The 26,631-nt window shown below is 36.3% G+C and overlaps 2 protein-coding genes across 2 annotated transcripts in view; one reads left to right on the forward strand and one right to left on the reverse strand.

Moving 5' to 3' along the window:
• Positions 1-11,158, reverse strand: part of LOC131147733 (uncharacterized) — a 30,855-nt gene extending 19,697 nt beyond the window's left edge. Inside the window, exon 1 of the mRNA XM_058097277.1 lies at positions 11,066-11,158. Within this exon, the coding sequence (XP_057953260.1) occupies positions 11,066-11,158 (93 nt within the window). The remainder of the gene's footprint in view (positions 1-11,065) is intronic.
• Positions 11,159-15,797: 4,639 nt separating this feature from the next.
• LOC131147742 (alpha/beta hydrolase domain-containing protein VTE7-like) overlaps positions 15,798-26,631 on the forward strand; it is a 73,225-nt gene continuing 62,391 nt past the window's right edge. The window contains exon 1 of the mRNA XM_058097289.1: positions 15,798-16,345. Within this exon, the coding sequence (XP_057953272.1) occupies positions 16,109-16,345 (237 nt within the window). The 5' untranslated portion in view covers positions 15,798-16,108. The remainder of the gene's footprint in view (positions 16,346-26,631) is intronic.

Consider the following 26,631-nt stretch of genomic DNA (forward strand, 5'->3'; position numbering starts at 1 on the left):
TCTTCTTAGGTTTAATTAAGCCAGTAGCAATAATGAAAAACCTAGGGTCTATCTTAACACAACCAATTCAACAATTAAATTATTGAGTAGATATAAAACAAATAAACTATTCTCATCTATTCATAATAATTCAAAATGCATATGTAAAATAATAAGAGCATTAAACAATAACATATAGGTACGAAAAATGGAAATATAAAGTGCACACACGATATGTTATTAGCATTCGGCCAATACTGCCTACGTCCTCACCTCAAGCTCACAAGCAAGAGGGTTCCACTAGTTGCTTGCTTATGGGTGGAGCGACACCGATTACAACACCTTACCAGGATGGTGCACCTAGTTCTCTTAACCGGGTCTAAACTAGTCCGGTGCTCACCTAACCAAGTCTGAGCAATTTAGGACTTTTAACAGGGCAAGTCTCCCTCTTCCGACCATATGTCAAGCATACAACAAATAATCAAAAGAAATATTTTCATGCACAGTATATGTGTTTCTCCTATAAGAAAATATGTACCAATACACACAACACAACCAATGCACTCACAGATGATAAATATTTATGCTCAAAGTGAGATTGGTCAAGTTATATGTCAACTCTCAACCAATGTGTATATATTGTATATACATGAGAGATGATTACACGTCAAAGTTACGTAATTAGGCATTTAAATTCATGCATTAAATATTATAATTTTAATTAAATGCCTGATAATGTCTAATATTTTTATCATTGAGCTCACTTGATAATTTTAAGATAAGTACCCTATTTGTTGCCGAAATTTATAGACACTCGTATTTTATTATTGCAGGATAATTTTTGGACATTAAATTTGAAATTAGAATGTACGCTGGTCGTGAGCATGAAGAGGTGCCATGTACGTGAGCATTAAATGAGATTACGCGTCAAAGATAATTTTCGGAAGTTAAGCCGTGTTCGTGGAGAGCAGTGTACGTGAGCCGAAGTCCAAATCAAGACCGTGAGCATACATGGTTTTCCTAGACATTTAAAGTTGAATTAAAAAGAAAAAAATATATATTATGGAGCTTCAAAATGGGCTTTAAAAATGCAAGGGAAGACTGTGCGTGAGTGGCTAACCAAAGCAACCTATGGAGGCCGGTAAACTGGGATTTGTAAGCTGTTATTATGTGAAGCTCTGAGGAAGCACATGCATACACGCATTGTGGGCTGGCTATGAGGATAGACGTGAGCTGGAGCATTAACTGGGTCGTGGATGTGAGAATGCAAGTGCGTGTGTTTAAGTGGCTAAGCAGAGGGCTTCATAAAGCAAATCTGTGTGCTGGGCTTGGAGGAGACTCCATGCATGCACGTGAACAAGGCGTGTAAGGGCTTGAAGGTTGGGCTGTGACGTGACCCGTCCATGCAATAATAAGGCGCTGGGTCTCTCTTTCTGAAGGGGAATAACCGAATGGAGCGAGGGGGCATTGGTATTAAATAAAAGGGTTGTTTTTACTTTATAAAAGAGGGTGTGCGGTAGACTTAAAGGGGTTTTTTCTTAGGGTTTTAGGGGGCTAGTTTACTTTAGGGTTTTTAGACGAGAATAGGGTCTTCATTAGAGTTTTTTTTAGTCTTTCTTTTCCTTTCTTTTCTTTTTTGGGTTGGAGTGCCCTTTATGAACTTAAAATTAAAACACAAAATAAGAACCTAATACGCTTAGAATAACAAGAAATGAATGATGGTAATTAAATCCTATTTAGACAATAAATAAATCATACGTATGAACTCCGAAAAAAAGCCTAAAGATCAAAACTTTATTAATTAACTGAAGCATTCAACCATAAAAGTAAACACCAACTAAACAATTGAACTTAACCCAATTAATTAACGTAAACAAAATTAAACTTAATCCTATAATAGATTCAAACAAAAATAAATTAACCTAAACTTAAATAACGGATTAACAAAACTTAATTGAACTTAATAAAATGAAATGCAATAAAAACTCAGACTTTAATTAAACTGAACTTGAAATAAATAGAACCCAACAAAATTTAAATCCTAAAGAAGATTTTTTTTAAGAGACCAAACCGAACTTTGACAATGAAAAATAACTCAACCAAATTTAACTCTAATAATGATATTAAATAAGAAGAGAAAAAAATTGTATCTAATAATAATAACCCAACATAAATTTAAAAGTTTAGAACTTTAATTAAAATTCAACTAAAAATTAACAATGATCAATCAAGTATTTAATTGCAAGAAAAAAAAAACTAGAGAACAAGAGAAGGAAAAAGAAAGGAAGAGAGAGAGAGGGAGAGAGAGAATAGTCGTGAGGAGGGAGCTCCCCTGGTGTGCACGGCCTCCAAGGCCCTAAAAGAAAAACCTCCCAAAAGCCAAAAGAAAAAAAGCTGCTTTAAACCCAACCCAAAGCTACCCCTTTGACTTGTCAAAATAAAAATAATAAGTCCCCCTTTTTAACAATTCCACCTCTAGCAACTTGAAAACCAGCGCATAGCAAGGGCTGCCATCATGTGGTCACATCACATTTTTTTGTTCTTTTCTTTCTTTCTTTTGTTCACACATAGTCAGTTTTGCACTTTCAATCCTGATTTTGACCTTCCTACAGCCCGTAACTCTCAAAACTCAAAGCACGAAAGTTGTATATAATTTCCTTAGCTTTCCACATAATTTTGAATCATCTTAATTGGAGCTTAGACAAGAAAGTTACGCTCATATTATAGAGTAATGTCGAAATAGTCCATAAAAATAGTGTATGGTAACTTCACGTATGATTTCGACCTTGATGCAGCCAGTATCTTTCAAAACTCAAAACATGAAAGTTGTAAAGGGTTCTCTTATATTTTTAAGCATTTTGACTCATCTGAATCGGAGGTCGTATGAGAGAGTTACGCACAAATTATGAAATAATGTCAAAAACGGCCTCTCTTGCGTGCATGGCTCGGCTTCTGAAATTATCCTTTAAATGTCCATGAAAATCCCAGATGCTCACGGTCTTTATTTGGACTTTGCGTCACGTACACGACACCTCTTTATGCTCATGACCCGCGCACATTCTAATCTCGGATTTAATTTCCAGAATTTTTCCTACAATAATAAATTACAAAAATCCTTAAATTATTAAATAAAATTTTAAATATTATAAATTGGGTGCAATGTTACAATATTGAACATAATTAGGTATTTAATTAAAATTATAATCCTTAACGCATGAATTTAAACGCCTAATTACACAACTTTGACGCGTAATCACACCCCCTAAACTAAAGTTTTGCTAGTCACTAGCAAAAAAAAAAAAACTAAGGAAACTACCAAATCCTATCTACCTCCTCTTTCACGGGAAACACGGTTGCATTTACTGAATGTAATAAGGCTTTAAACCCCTAGGTCGATCCTAGTAGGCAAGTTGTAATCTTGTGAAGGTTTCTAAAGTGACACCCACAAACACCAATTCCAATGAATATTAAATGAATGTACATGCAACACGAATATACCATTTCACATACATGAATATCACCAGACTTCACACAAGCTCATCATATACAATGCACGTAATTCCGAAGCAAGTTATTCATGCAAGTCTCATCATTATGTAGCCATTAAGAACAGTATACTCACATAAAGTTAACCAGCAATTATTGTTGGAGTGTCAAGCTTGAAGAAAAAAAGAATCCAGACCGTCCATTTTGAGAGAGATCCAATGACTGCTGTTTTTACACTTTTGCTATAGGGGGCATTGATGTAATTTTGATCCTTTCTTGTCTTGTAAATTAAAAACAGTAGGGGCAGGGGTTTAATTCTCTGATTTTTAGAACAAATTTTAGCAGGCAGCCCGAGAGCCCTCACCTGTGCGAGAAAGCACCTACAGCCCGAGTTCCTTTAGCTGCACGGGAGAGTGAGGGGTTTTCTTCAGCAGCCGCGAGAGAAAGGGTTTCTTCAATAGGTGGAGTTCCTTGTGGCCAGCACTGGTTCGCACCTGGGTAAGCTAAACTAGGGAGCACAAATCTAGGTCTTGGGAGGGTTTTCTTTTAAGGAAATCAAGGAGAAAGATAGGAAGAAGCCTAGGGCTCTTTGCAGGTGCGAAGAGGGGGTTTTCTTGGGTCATTCTTGAGCTGATTTTCAGAGGAGATTGGTAAGCCTCAAAGGTAAATCTGTGTATATGTATTTATTTCCACCATCTTTAATAAAGCATCTCCGAATGTGAGTTCCTACCGTGGATGTAGGCCAATTTTTGGGCTAAACCACGTAAATGTGTTCTTATGGTTTGTAATTGTGCATGTTTATGTTTTGCTGAATTTATTGTGGCTTTGATGAATATTATTTGGAGAATAGATATTTTTCTTGATCAGGCTTGGCACACACGCACACGTTGAAATAAACAAGTTTCAGCTTATGTATGGTTGTGATTGTTGCAGAACTAAAATCAAATTCTTATTGTGGTCCATGAACACTTTATAATTGATTAAAATTTGTAAATTAGAATAAGCAATCAGGTTATTTACACAACAAGTGGTATAAGAGTCTGACTATGTGGTGGGGACCGCTAAGTTTGAGATAGAAAAATTCACCAGAAAAGATAACTTTGGTTTATGGAGGATTAAGATGCGCGCCATCTTGGTACAGCAGGGGCTTGAGGAGACCCTTATAAGAGAAAAGAAGGGGCTTCCACTTCACAAGAGTGGAAACTAAGTTTACCCTCCACTGACAAAGTGAAGCCCGAAATCCTCCAAAGGGCACATAGTGCCATTATCTTGTCCCTTGAAGACAAAGTGCTTAGGGAAGTTGCCAATGAGGATACGACAGCTGGTGTTTGGTCAAAACTAGAAAGTTTGTACATGACAAAATCCCTAGCAAATAGACTCCATAAGAAGACTAAACTCTATACTTTTAGAATGACCCCTAAAACATCTATTGATGACCATTTAGATGAATTTTATAAAATTCTTGTGGATCTTGCTAATATTGATATTAGTATAGATGAAGAAGACCAAAAAATTCTTTTATTGAGTTCTCTTGATTCCACATATGAAGATCTTAAAGAAACTATGATGTATGGGAGATAGGGCTGACTTTAGAAAATGTGCAAACAGTTTTGCACTCTAGGGAATTGCACACTAAGTTTGAGTCTAAATCAAGGTCAGGGGAAGGGTTAAATGTGAGAGGTAGGTTTGAAAAGAGGGATAAGAAAGGAAAAGGCAAGAGGTCTAGACCAAAGTCTAAAAGCAAAGCACTAAGGTGTTTTGCCTGTCACAAGGAAAGGCATTTTAAGAGGGACTGCTCTGAAAGGAAAAAGGTTGCCAATGCCACCACCTCTGAATCAAAGGGTAAGGCAGCTATAGTTTTAGATGGGTATGATAGTGCAGAAGTGTTGAACGTCTCTGAGAAAGATTTGGGAAAAGAATGGATATTAGATTCAGGATGTTCCTTCCACATGTGTCCGTTGAAAAACTGCTTTGAGTCCTTTACATGCTTAGAAGGAGGTCATGTTTTCCTAGGAAACAATAAGTCATGTAAAATATAGGGTATTGGGACAGTGAGGCTTCTAATGCATGATGGGATTGTAAGAGATGTGAGGTACATACCTGAGTTGAAGAGAAACTTGATTTCTCTTGGTAGCTTAGATAAGACAGGGTACACATTTGAGTCTGAAGGAGGTAGCCTGAGAGTATGTAGAGGTTCACTGGTAGTGATGAAAGGGGTACTTAAGAATGGGTTATACACCTTGTTAGGAAAGACAGTGATTGGTGAGGCTTCACCTATCAATCACAAGGTAGAAAATAAGGTTTCCTTGTGGCATAAGAGGTTATGACATATTAGCCAATAGGGTCTAAAGGAGCTAAAGAAATAGGGGCTGCTTGGGGATAGGAAACTTGAGGAATTGTCATTCTGTGAGGAATGTGTCTTAGGTAAGTCTACTAGGGTTAGCTTTAAGAATTCCACTCACACCACAAAACAGACACTTGATTACATACATTCAAACTTGTGGGGGCCTGCTACGGTTAGTTCTCATGGTGGTTCTAGGTATTTTTTGTCAATTATAGATGACTTTTCTAGGAAAGTATGGGTTTATATTATAAAACATAAAAGTGATACTTTTGAAAAGTTTAAAGAATGGAAAACCTTAGTTGAAACTCAAGCTGGCATAAAAGTTAAAACACTGAGAACAGACAATGGATTGAAATACTTGTTAAATGAATTTTCTGAATTTTGTAAAGCTGAGGGTATTGCTAGACATAGGACTGTTAGGGATACTCCCCAACAAAATGGATTAGCTGAAAGGATGAATATGACTATTCTGGAAAGGGTAAGATGCATGTTAGCCACTTCAGGTCTGCCCAAGACATTTTGGGTAGAGGCGATGACCACTGCTGTATACCATATTAATAGATGTCCTTCCTCAACTCTAAATTTTAAAATCCCTCAAGAAATTTGGTTGGGTAAAGCTACTAATTATCAGGGTTTAAAAGTTTTTGGGTGTGTAGCCTATGCCCACATTAGAACTAATAAGTTAGAGCCTAGGGCTATTAAATGCATTTTTTTGGGATACCCAAAGGGGGTTAGAGGCTATAAGCTTTGGGTTACAGAACCTGGAAAACAAAAATGTATTATTAGCAGTGATGTAATTTTTAATGAAACTAAAATAGGGGGAAAACCAAAAAATTCAGATGAAAGTGTTAGGCACTCTGATACTAGTGACCTGCAGCTTAAGATGGAGCAACCCTCCACTTTTTATAGCCATTTAGAAACAGATGCTGCAGATTTTGAGGAGCAAAACTCAGAACCAAAAACCTCTGAATTAAGTAAAACCTACCTTCTAGCATGGGATAAGGAAAGGAGGGTCATAAGACCTCCTCAAAGGTATGGGGAAGCTGATGTGACAGCTTTTGCTTTTTCTGTTGCTGAAACAGAAATTGAAGTGGAGCCTAGGACTTTAAGAGAGGCCATGGATAGTAAAGAGACTGAAAAATGGATTCTTGCAATGCAAGAAGAAATGGAGTCTCTAAATAAGAATAAGACATGGGTGATGGTTCCTAGACTAAAAAAACAAAAACTCGTAGGATCCAAGTGGATCTTTAAGAGGAAAGAGGGAATCCCTGGAGTTGAACCACCTAGGTTTAAAGCTAGGTTAGTGGCTAAGGGATTTACACAAAGGGAAGTGGTAGATTATAATGAAATATTTTCCCCTGTTGTGAGGCATAGCTTAATTAGAATTCTATTATCTTTTGTTTCTATACATGACTTGCATTTGGAACAATTTGATGTTAAAACTGCTTTCTTGCATGGTACTTTAGAAGAAACAGTTTATATGCAACTTCCTGAGAGTTTTGATACAGAAATGAATAATAATCATGTATGTTTATTAAAGAAATCTTTATATGGGCTAAAACAATCACCTAGACAATGGTATAAACGATTTAATTCTTATATTATTCAAAATAATTTCTGTAGAAGCAATTATGATGGCTGTGTTTATTATAAATCATGTGATAAATGTCATATATATTTACTATTATATGTTGATGACATGTTGGTTGCTTGTGAAGACTTGGATATGTTAAATCAAGTTAAGTGCATGCTTAAATCTGAATTTGAAATGAAAGACTTAGGACCTGTTAAAAGAATACTTGGTATGGAAATAACTAGAGAAAGGAATAAAAAGCTTCTCTATTTGTCTCAAAAGGCTTATATTTCAAAGGTGGTAAAAAGATTTGGAATAAGTCATGTTAAATCTACTTATATTCCTATTGCACAACATGTTAAATTGTCCAGAAAACAGTGCCTTGAAATTGAAAATGAGTCACTGTTTATGAATAGAATACCTTATGCTAGTATGGTTGGTAGTGTAATGTATGCTATGGTATGTTCTAGACCTAATATATCTTATGTTGTAAGTTAAGTGAGTAGATTTATGAGCAAACCAGAAAAACCACATTGGCATGCTTTGAAACAAAATTTTCAATACTTGTCTGGAACAAAACAGAAAGGATTAATATTTGGAAAAAGGGATATGCATTGTGAAATATGGTTAAAAGGATATGTAGATTATGATTATGCTGGAAATATAGATACCAGGAAGTCTTTGTCTGGTATCATCTTTTCTTTTTTAGGTAGTGCTATTAGTTGGAAATCACATATGTAGTCGATGGTAGCCTTGTCTACCATGGAGGCTGAATATATTGCCATAACTGAAGCCTTTAAGGAGGCTATATGGATAAAAGGACTGTGTCTAGAGTTAGGAATGTATAGTGGAATCGTTATAATTTATTGTGACAATCAAAGCACTATTCATTTGACTAGGAATCACGTTTATCATGATAGGTCCAAACATATAGATGTTAGGCTGCATTTTGTGAGGGATATTATTTCTAGTGGTGAAATAGAAGTAAGGAAAATTCCAACAGAGGATAATCCTTCTGATATGATGACTAAAATAGTACCTAAATCCAATTTTGAACATTGTTCAAACTTGGTTAACCTTGGAAATTGCTAGTGTTTGTTTTGCAGGAACCTCCATAGGGGATGCTAAGGAGGTGCAAGGGTCACAAGCTTGCCAAGGTGGAGAATTAATGGAGTGTCAAGCTTGAAGAAAAAAAAAGAATCCAGGTCGTCCATTTTGAGAGAGATCCAACGGCTGCTGTTTTTACACTTTTGCTATAGGGGGCATTGATGTAATTTTGCTCCTTTCTTGTGTTGTAAATTAAAAATAGTAGGGACAGGGGTTTAATTCTCTGATTTTTAGAACAGATTTCAGTAGGCAGCCCGAGAGCCCTCACCAATGCGAAAGAGCACCTGCAACCCGAGTTACTTCAGCCGCGCGAGAGAGTGAGGGGTTTTCTTCAGCAGCCGCGAGAGAAAGGGTTTCTTTAGTAGGTGGAGTTCCTTGCGGCCAACGCTGGTTCGCGCATGGGCAAGCTAAACTAGGGAGCATAAATCTAGGTCTTGGGAGGGTTTTCTTTTAGGGAAATTAGGGAGGAAGATAGGAAGAAGCCTAGGGTAGTTCTTCGTAGGTGCGAAAAAGGGGTTTTCTTGGGTCATTCTTGAGTTGATTTTCAGAGGAGACCGATAAGCCTCAAAGGTAAATCTGTGTATATGTATTTATTTCCACCATCTTTAATAAAGCGTCTCCCAAGGTGAGTTCCTGCTGTGGATGTAAGCTAATTTTTGGGCCGAACCACGTAAATGTGTTCTTGTGGTTTGTGATTGTGCATGTTTATGTTTTGCTGAATTTATTGTGGCTTTGCTGAATATTGTTTGGTGAATAGATATTTTTCTTGATCAGGTTTGGCATACACGCATACGTTGAAATAAACAAGTTTCAGTTTATGCGTGGTTGTGATTGCTGCAGAACTAAAATCAGATTCTTATTATGGTTCATGAACACTTTATAATTGATTAAAATCTGTAAATTAGAATAAGCAATCAAGTTATTTACATAACAATTACAATTCAGTGTTAACGTAGTCATATAAATTCAAGAATAAACAGGCGAAATCTCGAGGCATATGTAATTTGTATGATTCGTTACACTTAGGATACGGTGGACACCTACAGAACGGTTGTTTTGACTTGACCTAACTGGTATACCCTAAAAAATACTCAAAAAGGATGGGTTCACTCATTATATGTGAGGAGGAGTGTCGCGATCAAACATCTCACATATTGCAAGGAATATATGCTAAATGTATGGAGTGGACTACTCTGAAAAGGATCCAGCCTATTTGCAGGTGTCGGGATCCTTCACCCTAACATCTTTTCACCTACTCACCATATCCAATCAAGAGCATCCTAGATCAACTTATTCACAAACCAAGCGTGAAGACATTTAAGGCATTAAGCAGTTGAAGCGTCTTCATATGTGGATAATATGTGTCGTGTCCTTGACTTTTTTGTGATATTTATGTGGAGCGGGTATTAACCTTTCATTTTATGTGCATTTTTGTTTTTCTTATTCTTTCTTCTGCTCATTCTTCAATTTCTATATTTTCATTGTTAATTAGGACAATCATTATACTTCTTTCATTGTCTTCATACCACCAATAGGAATTAAGCTCGAACATTAGTCCATGAATTAAGTCTATTTCTAAGGGTGGCTCAGCCTTCATGTCTTGAGTAGGCTATAAGACCTAAGTTTCTATCTCCCCACTAGATGTCACCTCTAGGCTAGCAAGTCAAAAACATAGACTAGTGTATAAAGAGTATCCATAAAAGAAGGGAAAGTTGAGTTTCATGAACTCTAAGCTGACATCAAAAACTCAAAAGAACGATAAATAACTCAATAGTACCTCACAAGGTGTCATAGTCACTACAGGCACTCTCTCGGTGCTTACAAGGAACCCTAAGTGCTATAAGTCATGTGAACGTGTATTTTCAGTCTCATGGATACCACGTAAATACAAGAGTTTATAAAACCAGATTAACACGAATGAACTACCAGTCAACCATCATGGAGTTGCAATTCCTAGATAAACCATATAAAGAGAAACTACACATAAATAACCCACTTATACAACTTAAGTGTATAACTCATAGGTTATATGCAAGTATGTAAAGGGTATAAGTCAGTTTTAATCATGGTCTAATCATCCATATTAAAAAAAAAATTCAATGTAATTTCTTATCCCCCCCCCCCTCTCAATTAAAGTGGAACATTGTCCTCAATGTGAAAGCATAGAGGAAGTAGAGCATACCTAGGTGGAGAAGTAAGGGAAAAGAAAAACTGAAATTAAGGAAAAATGTACTTGAAAATTAACTAAAAATAAAATAAGGTAAAACAAAATGAAAAGAAAGGAAAGAAAAACATCACAGTTTGTCTAGTGGAGGCTCTAGAGGAATTTCATCTAGTGGATGCAGGTCTATAAATTGAACCAGCGAATCTCCAAATTTGAGTCACCAAAATGAATCTGTCTTGTTACTTGCACAAAAGTTAGCATCAAATAAATCAATACATTCTAAGGTACCAGACAAAATATGTGCAGACTGCCTTCCTTGTTTTAACAAGAAAAAATCTTTATTCAACATATTTTCCAGAAAATTCGCTTCTTTAAGAACCGGTCTTTGAGACAAAGTTGTTAGAGCAGTTACCTCTCGTTTTTCAAAAGCATCATCATTAAAATTTTTACTTGGTTCCTTTAAACGCTCACCATTCTGCTCACCCTCTTTATCAGATATACCCATCACTGTACCATTGACATTTACTCCAGTAGGGAATGATGGTTCCATGCCTGTCAATCTCTGAGGGTAAGGTACCACAAGTTAAACTCCTTAGTGGTCTCGGTCTCCTCATTAATTGACTTCTTCACTTCTAGGCTCGCTTCCACTGATTTTCCTTTGACTTCATTTGTCTCAGTCGTAACTTCAGGTGTCGGGACAATTGGTTATTTGTCAATAAGTATCTCGAGTTGGGGAACTTCTTTTCTACTTCTTGAAGTAATAATGGCCTTCACTGTCTTAAGAGAAATATAATGTATTTGTTGTTGTTGGTGCTGGAATTCTTGAGGATTAGGTTGAGGTTCTACCGAAAATTTCCTTTTTTCTAAGATATTCAACTGCGTGCTCAACTCATTAATGGTATCCTACAATTCATTCGTGATCTGAGTATTAATTTGCATATATTCCTAAAGTGTATTAGTCACCTATGTCATGCTATCCTAAAAAGATGTCGTCATTGAAACATGAGCTTCATTAGGTTGAAATTATGGAAGTGTGCAGCTCTGATAGATTTGTTGTGGCTGATACTAAGGCGAAGGAACATCTGGATAATATGTTGGCTCATATTTACCTCCACCACTGATTGTGCTAATAGGTTGCACTGCCATGGGTGCCTGATTGTATTGTGCATTCCATTGTCGAATACTTTCAACTAAGTAATCAAAGAATGATAGTGCCTGATTCGGTTCCTTGCTGAAGAGATCTCCATTGCACATAGTTTGGACAAATTGTTTGCAATCAGGAGTAAGAACTGTATAGAAATAATTAACTAACCTCTATGATTCAAACCCGTGATGTGGACAAGTACTTAGCAGATCCTTGAACCTCTCCCAGCAAGCCCGAAAAGTCTTGTCACCCTTCTACATAAACTGAATGGTCTGTTCCCACAAAAATTGAGTTTTCAGTGAGGGACAAAACTTATGCAGAAATTCACGCTCCATATAAGCCCAATTAGAGATAGAAAGAGGTCTTAAAGAATTAGACCACTTCTTCGCCCTATCCTTCAAAGCGGTAAGAAAGCCTAGTAAATTCATCAGTTCTAGCACAAGGGAAAAAAATATTGCAAGTTAACTCAAACTCCGTTAGGTGCTGATAAGGACACTCGGATTTTGTCCCATATAACTGATGTATCAATGACATCCTCCCACAGTGCATCATGAAATTAAGTGCATCATTAGGTAAAGCAGTGTAGGATGGTGCAGTGATGCATGTAGGCTGCAAAAAATTCATAAGCATGTGTGATGTAGGTGCAGTCATATTTTCTTCAAAACTTTTTTTTTCTTCTTTTTTATTTTATTTATTTATTTATTTATTTTTCTTCATGAGAAAAATTAAACTAACAAGAAAAAAACTAGTTTGAAACTAAAATTGACATTCCCTGGTAACGGCGCCAAAAACTTGACTTACTTGAAAAATGAACAGTTCGGAAGCTATCCCAAGTATAGAAGTTAAGTCGTGTAATAATTAATCCAATGATCAGATCATCTTCTCAGGGAATGCAATTTAGTTCCAAATTTTGTGTAATTCCAAAAGAAAATAAGAAAATAAATTTTTACTTAACACAGTTAAGATTCAGTTCCGAGGATATTTGAGAATTTTGTGATGAAATTAAAAAAACGTGAACTTTTATTTATGAATTTAAAATTAAAACATAAAATAAGAACCTAATACACTTAGAATAACAAGAAACGAATGACAGAAATTAAATCCTATTTAGACAATAAATAAATCCTATGTATGAAATTCCGGACAAAAGCCTAAAGATCAAAACTTTATTAATTAACTAAAGCATTCAACCATAAAATTAAACATCAACTAAACAATTGAACTTAACCCAATTAATTAACGTAAATAAAATTAAACTTAATCCTATAATAGATTCAAACAAAAATAAATTAACCTAAACTTAAATAATGGATTAACAAAACTTAATCGAACTTAATAAACTAAAACACAATAAAAATTTAAACTTTAATTAAACTGAATTTGAAATAAATAGAACCCAACGAAATTTAAATCCTAAAGAAGATTTTTTTTAAGAGACCAAACCAGACTTTGACAATGAAAAATAACCCAAACAAAATTAACTCAATAATGATATTAAATAAGAAGAGAAAAAAAAAATTTGCATCTAATAATAATAACCCAACATAAATTTAAAAGCTCTGAACTTTAATTAAAATTCAACTAAAAATTAACAATGATCAATCAAGTATTTAATTGCAAGAAAAAAAACCAGAGAACAAGAAAAGGAAAAAGAAAGGAAGAAAGAGAGAGAGAGAGAGAGAGAGAGAGAGAGAGAGAGAGAGAGAGAAACCATAGCCGTGAGGAGGGAGCTCCCCAAGTGCGCACGGCCTCCAAGGCCCCAAAAGAAAAACCTCCCAAAAACCAAAAGAAAAAAAGCTACTTTAAACCCTACCTAAAGCTACCCGTTTGACTTGTCAAAATAAAACTAAGAAATCCCTTTTTCTTTTTACAATTCCACCCCAGCAACTTGAAGACGCATGGCAAGGGCTACCATTACGTGGTCACATCACATTTTTTTTTTGTTCTTTTTTTCTTCTTTTATTCACACATAGTCGGTTTTGCACTTTCAAACCCAATTTTGACCTTCTTAAAGCCCATACTCTCAAAACTCAAAACACAAAAGTTGTAGATAATTTCCTCAGCTTTCCACAAAATTTTGAATCATCTCGATCGAAGCTCAAACGAGAAAGTTACGCTCAGATTACGGAGTAATGTCGAAATATTTCATAAAAACAACGTATGGTAACTTCACGTCTGATTTCGACCTTGATGCAGCCAGTATCTTTTAAAATGCAAAACATGAAAGTTGTAGAGGGTTCTCTTAGATTTTTACAGCATTTTGAATAATTTGAATCGGAGGTTAGATGAGAGAGTTACGTGCATATTACGAAGTAGGGTCGAAAACGGCCTCTCTTGCGTGCATGACTCTGCTTCTGAAAATTATCCTTTAAATGTCTATGAAAATCTCATATGCTTACAGTCTTGATTTGGACTCTGTTTCATGAACACGACACCTCTTCATGCTCATGACCCGCGAACATTCTAATATCAGATTTAATTTCCAGAAATTTTCCTGTAATAATAAAATATAAAAGTCCATAAATTATTGAACAAAACTCCAAATATTATAAATTTGGTGCAATTTTAAAATATTGAACATAATTAGACATTTAATGAAAATTATAATCCTTAACGCTTGAATTTAAATACCTAATTACGCAACTTTGACGTGTAATTACTGTACGCTTAGGTTCTTATATAATCATACATTATAACCCTAATTGTATGCTTGACATTATTGATTGTAAGAATTAGAGTTGTTACTCCCGTGGACATAGGCAAATTACCGAACCACGTAAATCTTGTGTCTTTGATTATTACTTTCATTTTTCTCATTGTTGATTGATTGCTTATTTTGTATTATTCATCCTTAAGTGATTGCATTGCTTATTTGTTGGTTGATTCGTGAGTTTGTGTGAGGGCTTTCGTTGCACATCTGCAAACAACACATTCACTAAAGGCCTCTCAAGGGATTTGATAAAAATCACAATAATTGGAATGAGTTTGAAACCCTTTTAAAATCATAAGTAACAAGAACCCAAACTTTTATTGGTTATATTACTAGTTAAATGGTTTAATGGGTAACAAGTTATTGACATGCGATTGATTACACTAAAATTGTATACAACACCTATGAAGTGTTATGTTAATAAGAGAATGAGTGATTTCCTCTTAATGAAATTCATTATTATAATGTGTCTGCTATAGTGAGTTCATAATGGAAATTTCATCTATCTAAATATGAGAAGTGGTGCCCCTTTCTTGCAAAATATTGGGATTGATTTTTGTAAATGTTCATGAAATGCAGGTGGTAGCACAAGACCATGATAGTATTAAAATAGTATTCATTGAACTTCTCACTAAAGCACGACAAACTTATAAAGGATTCTTGGTTTAAACTTATGACACCATTGGTTTCGATAGAATTTTGAAATAGTTACAATAACATGAAAGTTTAAGTCATAAGATACCTACTTGTAAGCATGACTCAATAACTTATACTTCATTCAATATTAAAATTACAATCTAAGTTGAGTATTATTGGATAAATTGAAATAAAAAGGGAGATAATATGTTATATTATAATCTAAGTGGGGGATTGTTAGAGTTTTCAAGTTTTAGATTGTAATATAAGATTGTCCCGATGTCTCAAAATAGTGAAAATAAGTTTATAAAGCATTTTTCATTTCATTTGTTCAAAATTAAATTTGGTATATATATATATATATATATCCACATAAATAAGTATATTTTATAATCTATTTTTTATTATACAAAAACAATAAAAAACAGGAATGATAAATTTTTAACTTTATTTTATTTCATTCGCAATAGGTTAACATGTGGCACACGTGATATTAAGTGAGGAACAAAAGAAATCAAAATGGCACATGTGCGCTTTCCTGGTACACTGCCCATGAGGCTGACAAAGAAGACGGCCCTCGTTTCGATCGCCATCTGACCCCAAAAGCAAACCCATGATCTTTAAATAAATGCGATAATATCTGTTGCTCGTGCTTCACGAGACTTCATTTTAAATTCCTTGCACAAATTGAGGAGCCGATGCAGTTGTTGTCCGTCGCTTTCACGCCTTTTCCCGATTACCACTGATCCAAGCACCCATGCAGTAGTCCCCCTCTTTTCCCTTTCGGGTTCTTGCGTCTCCTTCTCCAGTTATTTTTTCATTCTTTATGCATATGCAAGAACACTCGCCATCATTTTCTGCAGAAGCTATCATTCGCCAAATCGAACTCCTCCCCGTTGCGTGAATGCCCATTCCTCCCTTTGAAAGTAGTGTACTGTGTCTTGAGTGTTAATTAGTTCAAAGCCATGATGGTCGCGACAGCATTGCCTCCGCCACCAGTTTTGAGACAGGTGACGGAGGGCGGAGATGTGCATATCCGGGGTTTTCAGGTGGTAGTCGCCGCCGCCGGTGGCCCCACAGCCGGTGCTGGTGTTGCTGGTAGTGGTGGGAGATTTCCGTCGTTTCTGCCCAAAGAGGTTGAGAACATCAAAGACCCGTTTGCTCGAACTTTGGCTCAGAGGATTCAAAGGCTCCCCGTGCAGGTTAGTAGTCTGTATCATATGTGCGTTCTCTTGATCTCTTCTCTTTAATCTTCAACGTGCAATGCCTTTATGACTTACCAGTTGGGTTTATTTTATTATCCTTTTCGTTCCTTTCCTTTGTTTATAACTAACAAGGGTTTATATTCTTGAGTTTTTTCCCGTTTTAACTTTTTTTTTTTAAAATATATTAAATAATACCTCATTCTGGTAAGTAATTCCCAAAATAACTCTGACGTAATCTCGCTAGTTCAAGTAGCGATTTTTAACCAAATCTCGTTACTTGGAGTAGCGAGATTTACCACATGTCACTAGAGATTATTTTTGTAAAACACAGATCTCGCTACTTGGAGTAGCGATTTTTAACCAAATCTCGCTACTTGGAGTAGCGAGATTTACCACGTGTCACTGGAGATTATATTTGTAAAACACAGATCTCGCTACTTGGAGTAGCGATTTTTAACCAAATCTTACTACTTAGAGTAGCGAGATTTACCACGTATCACTGGAGATTATTTTTTGTAAAGCACAGATCTGATTATGTGTTGTAAAAAAATATTATTTAATATCTATATTTTAAAAAATGATAAAAAAGGAAAAAACTCGGTTCCTTGTGCTGTGGTGTTTTTTGGTTCGTTGAATGGATTGTCCTGGGTGGACAGCCCCAAAAATGATAAATAAAGATGCAGTCATCGATTCTCCCGAGAGGCCGCAATTACCGCGAGTAAATATTAATGACAAAGGACGCATTTTTTATACTAATACTTGTACTTGCTCCGCTATTCAGCCCAAGCCTGGCTGAGGAAGAGTTATGAGGCGTAAAACAAAAAAAATATGCAGATTGGCCCGTGCATACTATATTGAATATAATGATTCCATCATTCATGATCAGATCAATAATAAGATAAATAAGTGTTGGAATATTACTTCAAGAATTGCACAGTTGGAACTGGAATCCAAAGCTACGCAAGTTAAATTAGAAGAAGAGAAGATTAGTTAATTAGTTAGCCTGATTAGTTAGTTTTCTTTATTCTTGATTCTTGTATTATATAAATACAAACATATACTCTGTATTTGAAGCAGATAATAGAGAAGAATTTTTCAGCTTATGTAAAAACTTCACATGGTATCAGAGCACTTGCTTCCCTTCCGCAATTTTTTTTAAGTTTCAAGAAACCATGAAAGCTCTATTTTTAGCCACACTGCGCCTCCAAATTCTGAGCAGTACGAATATTCAGAAAAATTCTGACGCTGATCAAGAGAAGCTGATAGATTAGTATTCTGTATCGGCATTATTTTGGTATCAAATTGCAAAGCCTCAAGTGAATTGCTTTTATCTCTGGTCTTTACAAAGAAAAATTCTTTGATCTGCAAATTTTTTATATTTCTTGGAGAAATTCCAGATATGACTTATGCTGATAATTCTACCAGTTCTCAAAATTGTCATCGTATGATCAATCTTTCTGATGATTTATCCAGTCCATATTACTTACATCCAAGTGATAATCCTGGTGCATTACTGCTTTCTGAAATTTTTAGTGGTGATAATTACATTGCATGGAGTCAGTCAATCACCATTGCTCTAACAGTTAAAAATAAGGTAGCATTCATTGATGGCTCGATTCTTGCTCCTTCTATAAATCAGTGTTCTCTCCATACTGCATGGCTGCGTGCAAACAATCTAGTTCTTTCATGGTTAATGAATTCCATTTCCAAGGAAATAAGAAATAGTCTTCTCTATGTTACATCTGCTGTTGATCTTTGGAATGAGCTGAAAACAAGATACTTACGAAGTGATGGTCCTAGAGTTTTTCATCTTGAAAAATCTCTTAGTTCTATTACTCAGGGTTGTTTATCAATTACTAAGTATTTTAATTCATTCAAATCATTATGGGATGAATATATTAACTACCGACCATTCCCTACATGTAGCTGTGGTAAAATGGCAACTTGTACCTGCAACCTGTTTGATTTTTTGTTGGTTAGACAGCAATCTGATTATGTGTTGAAATTTTTGATTGGTCTGAATGATTTCTATGCTCCAATTCGAAGTCAATTGCTTATGATTTCGCCATTACCAAGTATAGCCAAAGTATTTTTTTTACTACTTCAAGAGGAAAGTCAAAGACAACTAAATAATGTTGTCAGCTGTGAAACTCATGCTTTGATTGCCAAACAAAACATTCAGCCATCTGGTTTTTTGAAATTCTCAAAGGATAAACAGAAGAGATTTTCTCTATATTGTACACATTGTGGATACAATGGGCATACAATAGAAAAATGTTTTCATCTTCATGGTTTTCCTCCTGGCTGGACTGGACCAAAAGGAAAAAGGAAGCCACCTACTGCAAATGCTGCCATGACAACTCCTGAGCTTTTTCTTCAACAGAATAATGAGGATCCAAAGTTTTCTTTTACTTCTGAGGAATTCAATAAATTGCTAGCACTTGCAAATTCTACTTCATCTCCAATATCTCATCAAACATCTTCTCCGGCTATTAACATTGTTACTTCTCAATTTTCTGGTAACCCTTCAAATTTTTGTTATTTAGTTTCTTCATCTCTGCAGAATGTACATTCATGGATTCTAGATACAGGTGCAACAGATCACATGATATGTTCACCTTCATTATATTCTTCTCCACCTACACCAATCAACACTTCCATAAATTTGCCAAATGGAAACTCTTTTCCAGCTTCACACATTGGCAGTATTTGCATTTCAAATATACTGTCTTTACATAATGTGTTGTGTGTTCCCAGTTTTTCATTCAATCTGTTGTCTGTTTCTAAACTAACAAAACAATCTAACATTTGTGTTTCTTTCTTTAACTCATATTGCCTTCTACAGGACCAATTAACAAAGAAGATGATTGGGATTGCATTTGAGAAACATGGACTGTACCATTTATCTCAAGTTCCTTCAAAGGCTGCTACTCACAATCAAGCCAAGTTTCATTCTTCATCTTTGGCTTCAACCATTACCCAAAATCAATTAGATACCTGGCACTACAGACTTGGTCATGTTTCCAACTCAAGGTTACCTTATCTTAAACAGCTGGAGTCATCCATATCTTTTAATACCACACATGTTTGTGATGTATGTCATTTAGCAAAACAAAGAAAACTCTCATTTCCTGTATCTTAGTCTAGTTCAAAGAACAAATTTGATTTGATCCATTGTGATATATGGGGACCATTCAATGTTGTTTCCTATTCTGGTTTCAAGTATTTTCTTACTATAGTTGATGATCATACTCGTTGTACTTGGGTATACATGCTCAAGATGAAATCTGAAGTTTCTTCTATCGTTAAAAATTTTTGCACAATGGTAGTAACCCAATTCAATGTTCCTGTTAAAAATAGTGAGATCAGATAATGGTCCTGAATTTCTTTTAACTCAATTCTATAATGACCATGGCATTATACATCAAAGATGTTGTGTAGAAACTCCACAACAAAATGGAGCTGTGGAAAGAAAACATCAACATTTGTTAAACACTGCCAGGGCCTTACTGTTTCAAGCAAATATGCCTTTACCTTTCTGGAGTGACTGTGTATTAACTGCAACTCACATTATAAACAGAATTCCAACTCCAAGTCTTAACAACCAAACACCATCTGAAATGCTTTTTGATAAACCTCCTAATCTTTCTCATCTTAAAGTATTTGGTTGCCTTTGTTTTGCATCAACACTTACAACCCATAGACATAAATTTGATCAAAGATCTACCAAATGTTTATTCTTGGGTTATCCTTCTAACATAAAAGGTTACAAATTAATGGACCTTAATACTAATAAAGTTTTCATCTCAAGAAATGTAGTTTTTTCTGAAAATATTTTTCCTTTTAAGGTTTTTTCACCTAATCCTGAATCACATTCTTTCTTATTCCCTCCATCAGCTTCTACATCTGATTTTTTTTATTCTTCTAATCAAACTCCTCCATCCTCTTCACATTCAACCAACAATCATCTAACATCTTTGAACAATGTTCCCATCCCAGATATTATTTCACCACAACTCAGAAAATCTTCAAGAATTACACGACGGCCAAGCTATTTGCAGGATTTTTACTGTGGTACAGCTTCCAAGGTTTCACTTGCAACTTCTTCATCTGATATTGCTAATTGTTTTTCTAATAAAGGTATTCTATATCCCATCTCTGATTATCTTTATGAAAAACAATTATCTCCTTCTCATAAAGCTTTTCTAGTCTCCATTTCAGCTTCTAAAGAACCCAAAACTTACAAATTAGCTGCTCAAATACCTGAATGGCAAGCTGCAATGCAAAATGAATTAAATGCCTTGGAATTAAATAAAACTTGGGAACTTGTAACTCTTCCTCAACATAAACAGACTATTGGTTGTAAGTGGGTATTTCGAATTAAGTATAAGGCAGATGGAACTATTGAAAGGTACAAAGCTCGATTAGTAGCTAAAGGTTACACTCAACAAGAAGGGTTAGATTTCTTCGACACTTTTCTCCTGTAGCAAAAATAACTTCTATTCGGTTATTACTTGCTATAGCTGCTATTAAAAATTGGCATCTTCACCAGTTGGATATTAACAATGCATTCTTACATGGTGACTTGAATGAAGAAGTTTACATGGACTTGCCCCCTGGTTCGGTTGTCAAAGGAGAAAATAAAGTTTGTCAACTTTTAAAGAGTTTATATGGTTTGAAGCAAGCATCTAGGCAGTGGTTTGCTAAATTATCCACAGCATTGCTTGCTTATGGCTTTACTCAAGGTACTTCTGATTGTTCTTTGTTTATCAAGAAGTCTACATCATCTTTCATAGCTTTATTAGTCTATGTAGATGATATTCTTTTGGCCAGTGATAGTTTAAATGAAATTCAGTTGCTTAAATCTTTTCTCCATGACAAGTTTACAATCAAAGACTTGGGGGAACTCAAATACTTTCTCGGTTTGGAAATAGCAAGAAGTAGAACTGGTATATCTGTTTGTCAAAGGAAATTTATTCTGGATACACTTGAACAAGCTGGAGTTATTGGTGCTAAACCAGTGGCTTTTCCCATGGATTCCAATTTAAAACTTACTACTGCAGATGCTGATTTCTATGAGGATCCTTCAGCCTATAGAAGATTAATTGGCAAAATGTAATTCACCTTTTTAGTAATTCATTTCTGAAAAAAAAAAAAAGTTTCTTTAATAGGGAGGCCTAAGGGTGGTTATCGCTTAAGAATAATTAAGAAAGAGGAAGAGGAGGTCATCTGTAACACAATTCCTTAGTCCCAATTTTAAGTCTTAGTTACTTTTAAAAATAAAAATAAAAAAAATAAATATAATTTTGTTTATTTTAGCCTTTTTTTTTTAAAAATATCTTTACTCATATTAATATTTAAATTAGAAGGATCCGATAGTTTCATTTATTAAGTCAAATGACAAAAATACCTATCATAGATAGTGCTGGATCTTGGGGATAATAATAATAATAATAATAATAATAATAATAATAATGCAATTATTATTTTACAAAAAATTCATTAATATTGTATTGCTGCCCCCTTATGTTTTTGGATCCATTTAAATGTTTATTAAGATCAGGCAAGAGAACAAAATTAAGAAGTGTATCTCATTTCAAAATTGTTTCATATACTATTCAAAATTTTGAATTTAATATTTTTCATATCAAAGTTGTATTATATCCCCCCCATAGTACAAGCATGAAGTTATCTCTTGCTTTAGAAGCATGAAGTTAGACTTGAGTTCATGGACATATTAAACTATATAGAATGTTGAATTGAAGACCATTCAGTGTCAACCTAAAATCTTTAAGAGTTCGTACTTTAGACTAGACCAATGACATAATAAAAAGGATAAATGGCATGGAGTCTTGCATGCATGCCTTTCAGAGATAGCCCCATCACATATCATGATAAAATCAAGAATAAGCCTGCAACCTATAATCCCCAAGACTTGCAGCTTCTAAGCACCAGTCCCATGCATGATGATTAATGGCGCTAAATTATTGAGATTGATCTGCTCTTACCTTCCATATTTAAATTTACATGTTCTAGCATATAGAGTTGGGACAACACTGTCCTACATTTAATGTTTTGTAACTTTTACTTCTTCATCATATATGTATCCATTATCGATAGGAGTTAATACAACTTCCTCCTTTACAGATCATAGGTTATTATTTTCGTCTGGCTTATGTTTAACTTTCTACATTTTGGATTGTCATTACATTTCTGATTTAATGATTGGTTCTATTGTGCCTTTGCTTAGCATTTGGTTTGTGCATTCAATGATTCCAAAGTATTCCAATGTTTTCCCTCGTTTAGTTCGAATTCCATGTCTTCGAAGCTGTGTCAGTCATATCTCCATTGCAACTTGGTAGTAATAACAAGACAACTCTACTTTATATGTATAATAAGACGACATCCCTCCTTTCCATATTCATCGTATTATGAACAAACGCTTACGCCCCTGCGAAGGACCTTCTTAGCCATATGTTTGGGTCCCCCCCTTACGTTCTTCTGTTCATAAACAATATTTCAGAACAAAAAATGCAAAATATAATATATCTTACTAACAGTTCTTCCCCAAAATTTCTTCACGCGTATACTCCGTCAATTCAAGAAAGCTATCAGATGCAAATATCTGAACATCAAGGACCATATTGAGTTGATTTCCAGAAAAAAAATGCACAATATCACAAATTGAAATTGCAAACTAGACATTCCATATTGGTTGTAAAAATACCACTTTACCTAAAAGGTTAAGCTGTTAGGTTGTGGGCTAACAATGTATTGCAAGCTTTAGCACTGCCTCGCACATGCAGCCCGACAGCACGTGAAGAGATGGACACTTGATAAATAACCCTCATTACAGGAAATAAAATAATTTTTTAAACACCACCATGGCAGGCATTAAGACTAGAACCCAGGACCTTTTGGTACCCAGCTCCACTACCAAGTTAGAATACCACTTTACCTAAATGGCTCAGTATACACTTTTTAGGATTATATATTTTTTGGTAGTTCTAAAGATAAATCATCATATCATACAGCTCTTTTACTAAGTATACATTTCAACCCTATTCAAGTTGAATTGCACCTAATTGAATTCTTTCCTTTTTCCTCGGGGGCCCGTTTGGTGTTACTTTCAATATTGTGAAATTAAAAGTAGAAATAAAACCTAAGAAACATACATAGAGAGACTAAATTATATTTCACGACGTTACATTCACGAGATTTGTATACATTGAACCTATCAAAATAGTATACTAATTTCGGCAGAGTCCTGTTTAAAAATTGAGCATATCCATCCACACACCTGTGCAAATAAAACATTATTCAAATACAGTTGATACCAGTATGTTCACAACGTTACATTCACGAGATTTGTATACATTGAACCTATCAAAATAGTATACTAATTTCGGCAGAGTCCTGTTTAAAAATTGAGCATGTCCATCCATGCACCTGTGCAAATAAAACATTATTCAAATACAGTTGATACTAGTATGTTCACAACGTTACATTCACGAGAATCGTATACATTGAACCTATCAAAATACTATACTAATTTCGGCAGAGTCCTGTTTACAAATTGAGCATATCCATCCACGCACTTGTGCAAATAAAACATTATTCAAATACAGTTGATACCAGTATGTTCACAACGTTACATTCACGAGAATCGTATACATTAAACCTATCAAAATGCTATACTAATTTCGGCAGAGTCCTGTTTACAAATTGAGCATATCCATCCACGCACCTGTGCAAATAAAACATTATTCAAATACAGTTGATACCAGTATGTTCACAACGTTACATTCACGAGAATCGTATACATTGAACCTATCAAAATACTATACTAATTTCGGCAGAGTCCTGTTTACAAATTGAGCATATCCATCCACGCACCTGTGCAAATAAAACATTCTTCAAATACAATTGATACCAGTATGTTCACAACGTTACATTCATCAGATTCGTATACATTCAACATATCAAATTAGTACACTAAATGATACCAGCTTGTCACTTTACCTATTGCTGCTCTATAGATTCAGAATTAAGAAAATTACATTATATACAAATGATACTCCAAACAATTACATTATGTACAAATGATACTCCAAACAAGTAGAAATAAAGGACAAATGATATATTCTATACAAATAGATGATGTACAAATGAAGTCATTAATAAATACATTATGCCCAAATGAATAATGAATAAATACATTATGTAGAAATGAAGTTGTAAACATATATCTGATGTACAAATGAAAGTATGAACTAATTAACAAATACATATATTGGCTACTCGGTACCGCATGGAGGTCGTCTCCGGTGTCGGGGTGGCTGCCGTCTGCATCTACCCTCACCTGGCTGCTCCTTCGCGTATGGCGTCCGGTCAGGTCGAGGGGCTACATGTCTGTCGTCTCCGCCCATACGTCCTGGATAATCCCTCTCTAGGTGAAGCGGACAGGGAACTATGTCGTATGTAGTCTCTAGACGAGTCCGAGCTGGCAAGCCAGGTGCATCCACCTCCTCCGCATCGAGAGGGTCGTCTAGTAAGTATGACATCGACGGCGTCGCGGCAGAGTTAGATCGATAATCCGCCAGTCTATTGGAGGGTCCCGCAAAATTAGCAGTGGATGGCCCAAACACATACTCCTCATGTACAATGGGCGGTGAGAAGGCCGGACTCGATGGACGGCTGGAGGTAGCTGCTCGACCCCCTCGTACTGGAGCTGCTCGACCACCTCGTGGGGCTGGGGTCCGGCGCGGGGTAGGGATCCGTCGCCCGTCCTCCTAGACAATGTCCCAACCAACTCTCGCTAAATCGCTCACAGCGAGGTCTAATGATAGCGAGTCGACCTGGTGTAATACGTCAGCCTGCAGCATACGAAAATAGTGGTTAAAACATTGAACTACTAATCATCACGGTAACAAATTAGGTATACGTTTGAGTAAGCGTACGAGGCTCATGTAGACCGTAGCAGTCCTATCTACGAAGCGACGTGTGATCGACCTGTACCATGCGTAATACGGATCCTCCGGACGCATCGGGCCATCTACCCGCACTCCCTCGACAATGTAGTCGCGCCTATGTACCCACATACTCACGTACATGGCGTGCTCCGTAGCCCAATCTGTGTTCCCCCGACCGCGACCATCAATCTCGTGCAAGTCCTCCTCACGTACATCGACACCCGAAGTACAGAAGCGACCGGGAATGCCCTGTCGAAAGCCAAACTGGCGCATCACTCGGTCTGGGAGATGCCACTTGAGAATATGAAAACATATGAGTGGCACTCGGGCAACCCAGAGGTCCGACCTAACTGTATAACCAGGTGGTAGGTCGGCAACAATGTCATCAATGTAGGGCGCCCATACGAACTGCGCGTAGACATATAGTAAATGTCAGAGGTGGGACGAGAATATATGCAAATCTTGAAAAATACTATCAATACACATAACCGAGACTACCTCATGCTCCCGGTGCATGTCCAGCTCAAATCTGTACCAGGGCAGCGTGTGTTGCGTAACATTAGGCGCCAACAACTGATCCCTCCACCTGTACACAATAAAATGTAAGTTAACAAGGTGTAACCACTACTACGTACTACAACTGAAGCAAATGATTTTTAGTTGAGTTACTAACCTCCACGCGAGTGGAGTTGGGTCAATCGGTCGTCCGTCCTTATCCCTCTAAATAAGACGTCGGACACCGCGGCGCGTAGGAGCTAACGACGTGAATCTCTCCCACGCCCAAACCTGCAATAAGCGGAGTGCTCCTCCGATCTGTGAATGCGACACGTCAGCGGCGCGGCACATCTCCCGGTACAGCCAGGCTAACGGCGCAGCACCCCAACTATAATGGCGTATCTCTCCTCGCTCCGCGAACCGGTGGAAGGAACATCAAGTGTGCGTAACTCCCCGATAGGTTGCAGAACAGCGTCCCACATATCAATCGCAGCATGTGGGCACGTGCGCGACACGCTATAGTCTGATCATCAGCATCAGCCGGAAGCTGGCGAAACATCTCCCCCTCTAGAAACCGCATACGAATGCGAGCACCAACAAGCTCACCATCTGGGGGCACCACTCCTAACAATCTCTCGCACATGCGGCGAAGTCCTCCCCCCTGACCGATGCCTCCATCCTGTACTGGTCTAGTTATACGACTAGTGACGGGCAACCTATCAATCGGTAGCCCGAACAACACCGCGACATCCTGTAATGTGATAGTCACCTCCCCGTGTGGCAAGTGGAAAGTGTGTGTCTCTGGCCTCCATCGCT

The sequence above is a fragment of the Malania oleifera genome, chromosome 1, assembly GCF_029873635.1.
Source record: "Malania oleifera isolate guangnan ecotype guangnan chromosome 1, ASM2987363v1, whole genome shotgun sequence".
Lineage (NCBI taxonomy): Eukaryota > Viridiplantae > Streptophyta > Magnoliopsida > Santalales > Ximeniaceae > Malania > Malania oleifera.